At 38.0% G+C, this 15,156-nt stretch overlaps 1 protein-coding gene across 2 annotated transcripts in view; it reads right to left on the bottom strand.

The window, feature by feature from the left end:
* LARP1B (La ribonucleoprotein 1B) overlaps nucleotides 1–15,156 on the bottom strand; it is a 33,957-nt gene that overhangs the window by 12,936 nt on the left and 5,865 nt on the right. Inside the window, exons 2-7 of one of the 2 annotated variants that reach the window (XM_075501096.1) lie at nucleotides 12,273–12,334; nucleotides 11,128–11,187; nucleotides 7,259–7,427; nucleotides 5,722–5,865; nucleotides 3,131–3,274; nucleotides 2,711–2,879 (exon numbers count right to left, since the gene is read on the bottom strand). In XM_075501096.1, coding sequence (XP_075357211.1) covers nucleotides 2,711–2,879; nucleotides 3,131–3,274; nucleotides 5,722–5,865; nucleotides 7,259–7,427; nucleotides 11,128–11,187; nucleotides 12,273–12,334 — 748 coding nt within the window. Of the gene's footprint in view, nucleotides 1–1,678; nucleotides 1,827–2,710; nucleotides 2,880–3,130; nucleotides 3,275–5,721; nucleotides 5,866–7,258; nucleotides 7,428–11,127; nucleotides 11,188–12,272; nucleotides 12,335–15,156 lie in introns of those variants that run through there. The other variant, XM_075501097.1, reaches the window with a different exon arrangement.

Consider the following 15,156-nt stretch of genomic DNA (forward strand, 5'->3'; position numbering starts at 1 on the left):
GCTGAGGGAAAAAAAAGTCACATGCAAATGTAAATAAAGTTAATGCTAATTTCAACAAAGTATAAAATGTTAAGTGTCTCCACTGAAGCTGGGATCAAGGCCAAGGTTACCAAGAGGAGAGGACTCTGATGCCATCATTGACCCAAGGAGAAGCTTGATACCATTTCTTGCTCTAATTTTTGGTAGCTCAAAGCAAAAGCTCTCTATATGAAACACTCAGCTCCAAGACAGAATGAATATAAAGTCTCAAAGTTGGACAATAAGACATACGACAAATGAAAACATCGCCATTAAATCAGAGCAAACAGAGAAGAGAATAAGGTTTTTGGAGAATTAAGCTCTTACTCGGAGCTAAGCAAACTGATCAGTGAAGCAACTGTGCACAAAGAGAAGGCTTCTTTCAAGAATATCCTATTTACTGTTCTGAACTGCTACATTTCTTTTCCCCTCCCAATCTAGAAGACAAGCAAGCACAAAAGCCATATATCAACATTTTCTAATGTTACCTTTACAGTCATACAGTAAAGGTAAAATCTTGTAACGATTCACCTAGTTAAAAATTCCACAAGCAGAAATGGACAATGACTGAACTTGACTCAAACTGCCTCACTTGATGTCCATCACTCTAGAAAAAGGAATGTGAAAGACCATTAATGAAAAATGAAGACAACGCACAAGTTTGCTCCAAGTAGAGGGAAAACCTAAACACATACACCTCCTTCAGCTTTTCTTTTCTTTTTCATTTTCCTCAGAGTCCCTTTGCTTATTCTTGAATTGATGCAGACTTGGATGCATGTCTGAATTTTTATTTATTTCTTTATTTTTTTTAAAGAAAGAGGGCTTTAAATAGAGTTCTACTGCATGTTGCAGACTAAGGAGTTGCTAAGCACTGAAACTTTTCAGGCTGACAACTTCAGCCTATAATTAAAAACGTTAAAGACATTTTTTTACATAATACAAATATTACTCTCTCTTGTACATCAAGCTGGTTCTTGGGACAAGCATAAACTGCTTGATAGCAGTGTATTTCTTACTGTAATTACACATTAACTCAGTTGGACACAGTCTCTAAGATTTTTCCCTATCAAGCAGGTAAATTGTTTAAAAATTCATCAATTCACTAGGATTCAAACCAATCTCACTTCTCTAATATATCCTGATTTATCTTGGACTCTATAAGGAACTTTGAGACCTAACAGCTCTGTGTAGCTTTATTCTGTATATACGTCCTTCTTTGGCATAGTCACTTCAATATTTTATAACTAAATTATGAAAGGCGGACAAACCCATCCCCATTTAGAAGCTAGTAATAGGTAGTTGATGAATAAAGTCTGTTTCCCATCGTTTTTAATGTGATAAGAGATGTGAATAGATAACAAAACCACCTTTTTTTTTTTTTTTTTTTTTTAAGGAGCATAAAAATAGTGAAGATATGTTCTAAACCTGCTCAAGAATCTCCCTCTCTCTCATGGAAAGCAAACTCCATAATCAAACTGCCTTAGGAGTTTATATCAGACAAGCAACCAATGGCTCTGGTTAGCCAGCCATGCCAAGTCTTCTATTGACACCTGCCAACCTCTTGTTGCTAAAATAAAATACAAATATAACCAGAAGTCAGATGTGACCAATGCTGTAACTGACATTTTTCTCAGCAGAGGGGGACATCATCATGTCCTACCTTAGAAGGTCTGGATTCTACACTGCATGCCCAGAAATCTGGCCAACAGTGGAGTGTCTGTGCTCCTCCCTCACTTGTCTGAGGACAGTGCAGGCCGATTATCCTGACATGGGGGTACATGTCCACTGTCAGGTCTCATAGGGGGGGCCTGGCAGCAAGAGTAACAAAAAAGACTGCAATAGAAGTTTTGAAGTTGATAGCCACATGCCAGATACTTTCTGCCCTTAAAGAGGCTTTTTTCTTCCTTTTTGCGTCAACTGTAACAAAAGAAGCAAGAATAAAATAAGCAAGTTGCTTTATGGAATACAAGGGCAATCAAAAACCACCACAAAGGCATCGCAGAGAAATGCCATTGCAAGTACAGAAGATGAAATATCTGCCGGTGGTGGAAACTGTCTCTTTAAAATGAACTAGTGGTTTCCAGGCCCTTTTTGACTTGTCTCCTGGTGATAATCAGTCTTCCAGATGGTTCCTCATTGCCTAATGGTGTACACGAGAAAGTAAACATTTCAGATTATTGAAAAAAATCAAGTATAATTGCAAAACTACTCTCTTTCAGTTAAATGTTTCAGGTGAAACACTCTGAAAACATAAAACTAACAAGACTTCTCAAAGTGAAATTGAGAGCAAATAAGGGAAACGTCTAGCTACATCACCCAAGAAGAGCTTTATAGGCAAACAGACCAACAGTACTCAAAAGCACAAGCTCAGAGACATCCATATCTCAATTACATGACAACATAAAAAGAGGGCTATGTACCATAAATAAAGCAGGTATATGAGTTAGAGCCAGACTACAGCACAAGATGCAGAACAGCTTCCTTAAAATTCCTCCCCATCACTCCAGTTTTTCCACCCCACTAGGGAATAAATTCAAACTGACACTGGTAAAATGGTCAAATCAAAAAGTTAAATTGAAATGCCTTAACCTCCATCTTTATATGGATAATAAGGATTAAACATGGTTTGAAATGAGTTATTTTATCTTAACTAGATCTCAAAAAATATTTGTACATTAAACTATCTACTTACATTTGATGTTTTATATATTCTTTGAGAAGTGCTTCATCCACAGAATACATCTGCACTCCTGTTCCATCACCATAGTAATACATCACACTAGCATTAAGCTCAGCTTGAAATATTTGGTCAGTTCCTTCACCGTACAGTTCTTGATAACCAACTGAATATTCAAAGTTCACTTCAAAATAAAGGAGAACATAAAAGAAAGATGATGAAAAATATTAAGTCCAGCACACAAATAGTTTAAGGCATGACACACACTGCTATTTTACTGTTGGTTTTCAGCATCTGATTTTAAAAAGACTCAAACTACTTAATTATATTAAGTTACAGGGTATGTTTTTTGAGACAACTCTTACTTCACGTGCAAACAATAACATTATAAACATAGTTTTAACATTTTTGCTAAGCATCTACTTCTTTGCATACTTCTAGGGTTTCCTCTGCCTCGTCCTCTTCCTCTGCCTCGTCCTCTTCCTCTGCCTCTGGAGAATCCTCGAACGCTGCCGCCCTCGCTTCTCACGCTGCACACTTCATCATGATCATCTCTCTTTTCTCTATCACGACGCCAATCTTTAAGAGAAAAAAGCATAATACTTGCAATCATAATTAAATATCACCGTGCCAAAGAGTCCCTTGTCACATACAGTTCCCAGCTTGCGCCCAGGCAATCCACTGACTCAATCATGCTGGCTGAAGCGGGTGGCCAGATGTGAAGCTGCAAGGGTGAAACGGTAAGGTTTGCCCAGCCATACCTGAGGGTGAGTTGGGCAGAAGCTGTTAGCAATAAAAAAAAAAAGTGTAAATGGGCTTGACCGGCAGTCAATCTCAAATGCTTCTGAAGCAACTGGACACTCTGGTGGCCAGCTCAGGGATCACAATACCTATGATCAGCTTGGGATGGGAAGGAATGATGATCATGCAATTCTCCCTCCAGGCATGATAATACAGTGTCCTCCCGTGGACCACTCCCAGTACCTAGAGAGAGCTAGGAAGAGCTGCTAGTTCTTGATGGTCCTGCTCGGGGTGGGATTTCCACAGCAATGGCTCTCTGGAGCCTCCCTTTTGTTCCCAGAAGGAGCCAAAAAAAGACGTTTGGATTCTGTGATCTACCGCTCTCCTGACTCTGCCCATTTAACAGCAATCATTTATTCTCTGCTGGTCATGCCCCAAACTAAGCTTTTAAGTTAAGGACCCCTTTTTGATAACACATACAAACCTAAGATCACTCTGTAAGAATCTATGTAAGGTTTTCATATAAATATGTGGTCTGCACAGAGCAAAAGAGAGCAAGAGAGAAGCAGCAGCAGCAAAGAAAGCAAGCAGGTCCAAACCAGACCCCAGGGACCTTGGCTCCACTCACCTCAAAACTTAAGAACAGGTGTAATTCTCACTTTACTCATGAGAGAAAATTAAGCCCTCTCTCACACCACTTATTTCTCTTTTCCTAACACTCTCAGAGACTTCCATCTTCAGTCAGTCACCCTTGCTTAAAGTTTCCTTAAGCTGCAATTGCATAGTCTTCCAGATGCCAGAGGACCTCTTTGTCAGAGGAATGCCTGGGGATACAGCCCCTACTTGATCCAATTGAGAGTTGCTAAATTTAACAAAGGAGTGACTAAAGAGATGATTCTTCATTCGTATTAGAAATCTTGTTTTACTAGCAACTATTTTTAATGAACCCTACAACAAAATATGTATGCTCATATATTCAGGTTCCTGTACTTTATTTTCTGTCAAATAAGACTCTGAATTTATAAATATCGTAATCTGTATGTGTGTCTCTCACCGGGAATTTGGACCTCAGCCTTCACACTTGCTGCCCTCAACCTTAGAGATCCCAAATGCGTAGGCATTATTTGAACTATTTCCCCAAATCAGATTCATTCTTGCGCTCTGAGTACACATGGCTCAGACACATGCAAAAGTCCTACATAGAACACCTTCATGAGCTAGTGTTATATTTAAGCCTGAAACAAGTTTTTTATTTAAACAGCCAATATTCCTGAAGAGCAAGAGATGTTTTATGTTCTCTCACACTGAAACTGGTCTTGAATCACTAGAGCCTAGAGTGCATGCTACAAGTTTCTGGTCATTTGACCATTCTGAGGAATAATTGCTGAAGAAAGTGATACACTAGTAAAAATCCTCCCCCTGCCCCTGTCAATCCCTCAGACATCCAGATCAAACCCTTACATCACTGTTCCCAAAATGACTTCATAAACAAATCTCATCTCAGTAGCGTCCAGGACTTATTATAATGAGCAAATATTTAAATTGTTAATGTATATTGTGATTTTAAAACTTAAACACAAATACATAAACCAAAGAGTTACGCTCATCCTAAGACTTCTGCCACCTGACAAGCTGTATTCAGAACACCTGAGGACCAGAAGCAGTACCAGCTGTGGTGCAACTTTTTGCATGGCCATGCTGAGAAATAGGTCAGGGAACTGAGGGAATTGGTCCAACTTAAAGGAAAAAACATCATCAGTAGAATTGCCAAAGTAGAGTTCAAAGCGTAGGTCCACAAGCAATTGCTCTGGTGGCAACAAGCCATGGGAATAGCAGTAGGGCAGGACAGAGCAGCCACCTGATGAGACTATTTCCAAACTTTCTGCATCGTAAAGCTGTGGCCCAAGACTCTGCAGGGAGCCATGAAGAGAAAAATATATGCTGCTCTGATTCAGAGCACCAGCACACACTGTAAAGACAGTTTCCAACTCCGTTACTCAGCAGAGTCAGTGACTGAGACATTACAACTCTGATCAATTTGTGAAGAGGTTAAAAAAAAAAATCTGACAGTAAGCTTTTAAACAAAGCTTTCCAATTTAAAATTTGTTAAACTATAGTACAATTTATTTATTTTTTTGCTGGTTATTGGCAAATAGTAACACTAGGTTTTACTTAGTATAGGCAAAGTCAAGTTTCAACATAAACTGCCAACCTAATGCCTACTCGTGTGGTATTATACTTTGTTCGCCACAAATAGAAAGACCCAGAGATTGAAAACTACTTACTTTTTGACTCATTCCGTCTGTTGTTATGAGGTATTAACTTGTTTGTTTCCAGCAGAAATCTGGAGCTAGTTCGAGAGCCTGATCTTTCTTGACTGTCTGATCTTACATCATCCAAGTGAAGTGGCACCCATTTCTGCTTGTTACCTTGAAAAGTTAATATATTACCCTTAATTATAGTACTACTTGAGGTTTCAGCTCCTGAAAAGATTCTATAGGATTCTTCTTGTAGAACTACTAACAGTTAACTTCAAAGTTTAAAAACTGGGAGAAGCTTAACATTGAAATTTTAAGATATGATGAATGACTAAATAAAATAAATGCAGTAAACAGGAATTTCTCAAACTGAAAGGTAACCTTACCTAAGCTTTAAATATATGAAATGAAGGTGAGCTTTTTTATTTAATGAATTTTTAGATGTAAGCTCCATTACCAAGAATTTATAGCTAAATAAGTGTTAAATATATACAGTAAATTCATTACTATATAATTTCACAACTTGCATATGAAACTTAAAGGTAAAAAGTAACATACCAAGTTAATTACTAAAATAAAGATTTCAATCACAAACCATCAGAATTTTCCTGAGAATTTAGCTGTGGTACTGTATTTTTACCTTAAGATACTCAAGGTCATTCCCGTGCATCAAAAATTATTAGCAAAGCTGTATTTTGTTGTAGGCTGGCCTAAAATATCCACTAACCATTTATTTGATGATAATATTTGCCGATCTATACTTGACTGGCATTGTGCACAATGCCAGTCAAGTATAGATCGGCAAATATTATCTTTGTAGCCAAGAAATATAAGCAAATACATAAAATGGGTTATCCACGGGGCAGGGGGGGGGGAATAGGTTGTACCTGTGGAATGCTTTCCTTTAGATTTCCACTTAGACTGAAAAAATTAAAAGCAATAAAGGACTTGTTTTTAAATATATACATAGGAAGATTAACAGATCTAAACAGCAAAGGTCTTTAGGATCTGAAGAAATACCAGCAGGGAAGCAAGAAAAAAAAGCAGCTGATGGCAGCAATATCTTAAAACTCTCTCAGCTGTTTCTCTGTCTACTGATGAAATGAGATACAGGTTTGCTTCCTAATTTTAATGTAACAGATTGGATCAAAAGGAAATTAATAACCTGGTTTAGTTCTCAAGTGATCACTTCAAGGTGTAAGCTAATAGTAAAACATGAAAATTGAGGTGTTAGTATATATAGTAACATACACCCACATAGTGCTATCTATTTAGGGAAATAAAGATATGAGAGACAGTAATGGTTTGTATAGCCACGCTAAAATTTTCCAGAAATTGTCAGAGCTCCGTGGACCATCAGTAGGACATGAGCTGCTTTTTCCTCAGAATTCCTATTTGACTAAACAGAACACTCCACTGTTTTAAGCTTCCTAACAGGATATATTGCTTTCTGCTATCACCTAGAAAATGCAAAACATAAAAAGTTTCATCAAGTCATTCAACTGGAATTAATGTAACTGTATCAATGGTGACTTACTGCATTATACATAGTGCCCAGACTGACCTTTTTTCCTTTGGTTATTAGTTTGAGCTTCATCTTCACTAATATTATCTCCTGGACCATCTGGCTTTGCCTCCGGGTTGTCCTTGATTCCATTATTGCTTTTTTGATCAGATTTCTCCTCCTTTTCTCTTCTGTTTGTTGGCTTCTTACTGTGACTTACAGTCTTACACTGCAAGAGATACTGGTAATTATTTCTGACAGTACAGCTGCTGATAGCAAAGGGTATAAATTTCCTTTACCTATTAAAATTCCTTTATTATTACCTGTTCTCAACCTCTTCAGTAGGGTGAGTGTTAAGAACTGTGTTGTTTTGTAAAGTCTCCTTTTATATAGTTCTATTTTCTGCTAACTTGGCAAGACTATAAAAAGAATTTTTACACTAAGGAAGTTTTTGTTTGTTTTTTAACTGAAAATGTAGAATTGTGGAGTGCACAACAATCATGTTTCAATAGCTCAGAATTGAAATTGATTTTATAGGAAAGAAAGAAATATTACTCACCAGTACCTACTGTTCAGACTGATTATCTTTAAAAAGCTGTGCTTACAGAATACTGAATGGTAAATCAGAAATTCCCATGATGCTGCGCTGCACAGTCTCACAGCAGGCCAAATGTTCATGTAAACTATAAGGAGCCATAGGTCTTAACTCTGACAATTCTGTTCCACTAAATCAGAACATGAACCAAAGATCAGAGGATGTGGAGGTGTACGATTACAGATTTATTTTTTCCCACATTGGAATATGGCATTTACTGGGAACTGCGTGCCTTTGAGTAGTGCCAGCATCCTGCAGATCATCACTTCTTTCAAAGATTTCAAAGAAGGCAAAATGAACAATATTTTAGCAAATAGTGGAAAGTTTCATTTTTCCTCGGTATCACTACAGACTGGGGGATGAAGGGATTGAGAGCAGCCCTGCAGAGAAGGACTTGGGGGTACTGGTGGATGAAAAGCTGGACATGAGCCAGCAATGTGCACTCACAGCCCAGAAAGCCAACCGTATCCTGGGCTGGATCATAAGAAACATGGCCAGCAGGTCGAGGGAAATGATTCTGTCCCTCTACTCCGCCCTGGTGAGACCCCACCTGGAGTACTGCATCCAGCTCTGGAGCCCTCAGCACAAGAAGGACATGGACCTGTTGGAGCAGGTCCAGAGGAGGGCCATGAAAATGATCAGAGGGATAGAACACCTCTGCTATGAGGAAAGGCTGAGAGAGTTGGGGTTGTTCAGCCTGGAGAAGAGAAGGCTCCGGGGAGACCTTATTGCAGCCTTTCAATACTTAAAGAGGGCTTATAAGAAAGATGGGGACAGACTTTTTAGGAGGGCCTGTAACGATAGGACAAGGGGCAATTGTTGTAAACTAAAGGAGGGTACATTCAGGCTAGATAGAAGGAAGAAATTTTTTACAAGGAGGGTGGTGAAACACTGGCACAGGTTGCCCAGAGAGGTGGTAGATGCCCCATCCCTGGAAACATTCAAGGTGAGGTTGGACGGGGCTCTGAGCAACCTGATGTCCTTGAAGATGTCCCTGCTCTTGCAGGGGGGTTGGACAAGATGACCTGTAAAGGTCCCTTCCAACCCAGATCATCCTATGATTGGATATAATATCTACCTGCAAAATTAAGCTTCGCAGACATTTCAGTCAAACAGAAAGAATACTCCTATGTTGTGGAGATAGCTTTGAACCTGCTGGAGTACATACAGTAGATACTGCAGTACTACGCAGTAATGAATTTGAACGCAAAGCCTTCCCTTAGACAAATCAATTGAGATTAAATACAAACTAAATGTTATTTGGTTTAACAGACACTACATGAATTTGTGTACTAAAATTCTCACATACTTAGGTCAGCAAAAGGTTAATTAGCATCTCTGCAATACAATCTAGACCATCTGGTAAACCAAAAAATTTTAAAAAAATATTCTTAAAGCACAATATTTCAGACAGAAAACATCAAATGTGTATATTCTTATGAAACACTACATACGTATCTCTCAGCCACTCTGATTAGTACTGTACAGACATCATTAATCATATCAAAATTTGACATAATAACCAAGCAGATGCTAAAGACCTGCAGTACTAAAGAGAATGCAAAAGATGAGTGCATGTTTTCTTAAGTCACTAAAATCAGTATTTCCAAAAAAAGAAGAGATGCTAAAATAAGCATATTGCAGACTTAGTCACAAATCAACATTAGCATTTGCAAGTATTATTGAAGAATATAAAATTTAATCCTTTCAATGCTATTCAATCTCTCAGATCTAAGATCAGCAGACCCTCTCCTTTTCTGAGCATCAGGACATGGTAGAAAAAAAATCATTATTCTTTGGACACAGAGTTTCTCTGCACTGTCTCTCATGTATTAGAACAGTAGCCTCTGAAAAGTTACAAACAAGAAGTTTTGCATAGTGGAACCGACCACACAATCTTCAAGAACAGCATTTTTGAGTTATTAGACTGTAGCAAATGAAGAGGCTGTGCATCTGAGGTATAAAAAGCACAGGTGAAATTATTTCTAATCTTATGAGTAACTAAGGAAGGAGTTTGATGCACCGCTGAGAGTTATACACCTCTAATGCCACCAGACAAAGTAGCAGCTTTAGGAAGCAAGTCATGTGCCCTTCATGATATTGTTAAATATATCACCACTGTCCCCTTCTGAAGTGGTAGTCTCTTCTGTTCGCAACATCTCAGCAACTGACAGGAATATTGATGATGGAGAATCTTATAAATACTTTAAAAAAAAAAAGTCAAATCAAGGATCCTGTATAAATCCTAAACCACGACGGGATGTATGCACACACTAAAGTATTCTAACTGGTATGTGAGCAACTGAACGAGCATTAATTTATTGGCATATGATCTATTCAGGTTTTAAAGATTCTTCTAGCAATCTCAAATATTTTCTTTGAGATCCTGTAGAACAAGCTACTAGAGGAGGCAAATTCTACCTAGCAGTAAACATAATGTTGCATCAAATCTACAGAGATCTATAATTTTGACCTGCAACACTAAAAGCCTGGTTAGATACCTGAAAATGTTTTGTTGCTGACATAAACAACAAAGTTAATGACAATCAGTTGAGGGAGAAAGGAGGGTGTTAGAAACAGAGCCTGCAGGACAAATGATTCATGCCAAACTATCTTAATACTCTTTTTCAGTTTTCATTTGGACACTTTCAATTATACAATGCACATTGTTGAACCCAAATCTTCTGGTTTCCCTCACCAAGAAAACAGTAAAAGCATCACAGGGGTGCTGCAGAACTCAAGCAAAGAGTGAAATGGCACCTCATAGCTTGCGATAATCTGTGCTCTGTTCTTGCTTTAAATAGCATAAAAGAGGTGTAAGATATATTATGCACTTATCACTTGAGATAAAGCAAAAGGAAGATAATTTGACGAAACAGATAACTAAGAATCCAGCAAGGGGAAAATATATCAGAGGAATAGGGCAAGGATAACTAAGCTGTCCTAAGACAACCTGCACAAAGCATTCTGAACCACAGGGGAGGGCAGCATGTTCACAACCCCAAACGCCTTCTCATCTGTGCATAAACTTCCCAATGAATAGAAAAGGGAAATACAAGTTTTAAAATGGTGGAGTAAATATGGCACGTTTTTACCTACATGGCCATGGCACACCACTAACGATAAATGGAGTGTATGCGTGTGGGCTTGTGAAGGGTTCAGAAATTCCAGTGCCAGTGCAGAAGTTAAGCACAGACCAGTATCCTGAATTATTGACAAAATTTCTGCTGAAACCCTACAACACCCAAAGCGCATTCTGGGGGGAACGGTATTAAGCAGAGAAGTCAATATGGTTTTTTAAAAAATAATACTGAAGATAACAAAGGATACTTACTTCATTGTTTGCTATTTCGCTTGGTGTTGGCCAGTTTGTGATATCATCAAAATCATCAGCCTGCAAAGATGACAAACAGTTTATACTACTTCCTAGATTTAGTCCTTTTTAATACATGGAAGACATCAGTCATGACTCAGATGGCCAGACTACCCTTTGAGCAGAACTGTTAGAAGTGGTAACTTTTAAAAACTGAGAAATACAACAGAAAACAAACACACAACTTTTGAAAACACAATATGATCAATTGTAGAAACAACTATTCATTGCAGTTACATCCAAATCAAGGTCCAATACGCCTTAGCTTGTAATTAGTGTAACTGCCTAAAGAATGCCTTCATGAAGAATATTTTAAGTGAGCACAGCCAAAAAAAGATAGCAAGCAAGCAAGATTTCCTACATTCTATTATAAAACAAAGAGGGCTTATGACTTTTGAGCACACGTAAAACAATTGTCAGATTAAATATTGTCTTACACATAGCTTCCTATGTGATTTAAAGGTATCTACTGCTTAAAAGTCTCTTAGCTTCTGGAAGACCTTTGAGCACAGGTATTATTCAACGTAAAAAGAAGTGGCTGTACAAAATTTCAGAAACTTAATTTTTTCAATAAAAGGATTCAGTGCCTCCTGTTGTCATAATGATAATTTTATAATGGCACATAAAGCACACACATCACATAATAAGCAAAAAGGATTTCCAAAACCAATCTAGCACCGCTTGTGCTCAAGTGATGTTGTTTCTTTGCAGACCCTTCACATTTTTATATAATCCCATTGCTTTTTTAAACAAAAGCGCCTTTCCTTATCCCTCATACACACACCACTTTAGCATCCCTTCTAATTTTAAATTTCCCTTCCTTTTTTACTTTTCTCTGTCTTCAAAACTAACCATTATCAAGGTGGAACGTAACACTTCTGGTTGTAACTTCAAAATACCTTGCTATCTTCTTATTTTAGTAATATCAGCTATTTACCATATTGAATATTTACAGCCAGACATAGTAATTTGAAATTATTTCATTTTCCTACCATGTTATCAGCTGAGCTAAATGCCAGTTTAGATTAACAGGTTAGATTAACTGGGACTTCTAACACAATCAGTCCAGTAACTCATAGCTAAATGTCCTTCTTGCAAATACAAACCTTGCTGCATTTCCTTGTCCTGGGTTTCGCTGCTTTTATAACTTTAGTGGAGTTTTGTAGTTCTGAAAAGGAAGAAAAATATTTTCAGGTGAAGAATTAGACTGCACTTTAAAAGAGTAAGGAAGGTATACTTTTAACAACTCTGTTTAACTATCATACTACACCAAAGTTTTTTTTGAGGCCTTGGTATGGAATTCAATGAATGCTTCCATAAAGTAACTGATAGTACATGACATTGAAAAACTCCCATTCATAATGAGTGTAAAAAAATCTTGAAAACCAGGTGTACAAGATACTGCATAAGACAGTATTTAAGCATTTGCTCAGCTATAAGGTCAAGACTATCTCAAAACACTAGTATTTTAACCTAAGTAGCAGCAAAGAAAATGAGCCCCTGAAACACATTTAAAAAGTTACCCTATTAGAAGCTATATTTATAAGACAGAATTAATTTACAAAATCTATCGTTATGCAAGCATGGAAAAAACACAGAAGCAATTACATATTCACAAATTCCTAGTAATTTCCTTTTATAAGCAATTACTCAAATGCCAAATAAAATTTAGCCATATTGCTCATAATCAAGCCAGAGCAATGAAAAAAAAATATAAGGAAAGGTGAAAAGAGAAAATGACTATAAAAACTACATTAAGACTAATAAATTTTAATGCCCAAATTCCACAGTGGATATGTTTATGATAAATATGAGCATTTGCAACAAAGCTGACACTCATACATTTTCAGAACCATCCTGAGTCAAGACCTAAACTTTATAATAATGATCCCATCTCATCTCCTGAGCAAGAGACTCGCTTCTGCCAGTAATGTCTGCCAGGAATTAATATAATGCTTGGAAATTACTCTCTCTCTCATATATGGCAACGTTATTGGGCCTAACCTAATCTAGGATCAATCACCTACGTTAAAAAAAAAGTCTATTTAAACTTACTACATCTTTTAATACATGTGCAATTACCGTTCTGTATATGAATCTGATTTTCTTATTCTGTGCAATTTTTCCCTACCCATCTCAATTGTGTTCTGCTTTTTGAGTTGGGAATTCAGGGGAAAAACCCCACTAGTATCAGGCTATTTTTCTTGGAGATTAGAATTGAGACAGAGGAAACCACCTCTTAACTTCTGTTAAGCCCAGGGCCTGTTCTCCCAATGCGTATTTTCCCATAGAGAAGCAGTCACAACCTTTCCTTGAAACTTATTCAGTATTTTATTGCAAGACAAGCTTGAAACATCAAACACGACTGAAATCACCAGTGGACCATTATTTCATACAGGGATAACATCACCTCCTCAACCCTTATCTCTTTTCCATCCAGTGACTAATCTTCCTTATCGCAGCTTCACACTGGGAACCCCACCCTCGTGCCCCAGTGACTCCGAAAACCCTCTCCGTCTGCTTCCTGGAATACACCGTGAACGTTAGAAGCATACACTAATGTATACTCCGTATTCCACTGTAAATTATATTCATACCGCTACATACGACTTGCACATCGCACAAGACGTGAAGTCAGTGAATCCTGATCGGCCTTTGACCTTGGCCACACCACTTACCAGCAGGTTTTTTCCCCTCTCCTACAGATCTGCTTTTTAAAACAAAGACAAAACACACACAACACACCCAAACTGCCTCTTTCTTGTTACTCAGCCTCAATTAACTTTAGACTGAGAGCTTTCAGCAACACACAGTGACTGTGTAATCCTAATTTTTACTTGTCATTCAATAGTAAACTAATGGCCCTTTACAAAACAAGACAAACAGCTGGAGAGGTGGAGCAGCAAACAAATTTGTAATTTTCTCCAACAAAACTGCCAATTATCTGTAAAGGTAAACTGACCGGCCACAGCATTTGTCCTCCAGCAGGCTGTAAACACACATCTCTCTTTAGCTGTTCAATTACCTTACTGAAGCCCTTTTTCCATCTCACAGCACTTTTACTTAAATTGCTGCTGAAGGACTGCTCTGCCAGAACTTCTACTCTGTGTGTCACCAGGGCGTAGCGAGGGATTCAGAAATAAAAGACTCAATGTCGCCGCACTATCTTAGTCATGGGATATTATTCCAGGTGGCAAGAGACGCTATCTGAATCGAGTAGAATGAGACCCAACTCGTTTTAAGGAATCTCTCTTATCTGTATGTAGTAATCCAAGACTTGGAAGATGCATTTGCACACTAAATGAAAAGAAAATGAATATTAGGCAATACACCGCCTAGTCGACGATGCCCTTTCTGAACTCAAAGGCCTGAGATCTCACCACGCTCTGTACTTCCCTACCTGAAAACAACTCCACAGAGTTTCTGGTCCTCCCAGAAGAGCCATGCTCAAAACCAAATTTAACTGATCTTTCCTGACCGGCTTTCTGGGGCTTATCGTGTGGGAGTTGGATTTTAGCGTGAAGCACGAAAGGGAAGATAAAGGGGAAGGGAAAAAAAAAAAAAAAAAAAAAAAAAGAGGGTGGGAGAGTAAAAGAACAAAACATCAGATCACTTAAAGGTTTTACCCAGGTCACATCTGTTATGTTAGGAACAGGCCTAGAGCCGCTGTTCAGGCAAAACTTCCTCTAGAGTGCATTTAGATAAAAGCTCTATGCTTAACATTACCCCGGTGTTTGGTTTCACCACCACGTAACAGTGCCGAATACCGAGAAATGGCAGCTTTAGTACATTGCTCCGGCAGAACCCAACAAGCCCTTGCGAATAAACTATTTCACTTATTGTTAATTCCAACCTAACTGTATTAAAATGGCTTATTCAGTCATATGCTACAAGGTAACCTGTTCAGTAACAGCATGCTGTGTTGATAAAAGAATTCAGTTATCTTCAATTACTTTACTTGCTGGGTTTCAGCTGAGTTTTGAAGGGGTG

The sequence above is a fragment of the Mycteria americana genome, chromosome 4 (genome assembly GCF_035582795.1).
Source record: "Mycteria americana isolate JAX WOST 10 ecotype Jacksonville Zoo and Gardens chromosome 4, USCA_MyAme_1.0, whole genome shotgun sequence".
In the NCBI taxonomy this organism is placed as follows: domain Eukaryota; kingdom Metazoa; phylum Chordata; class Aves; order Ciconiiformes; family Ciconiidae; genus Mycteria; species Mycteria americana.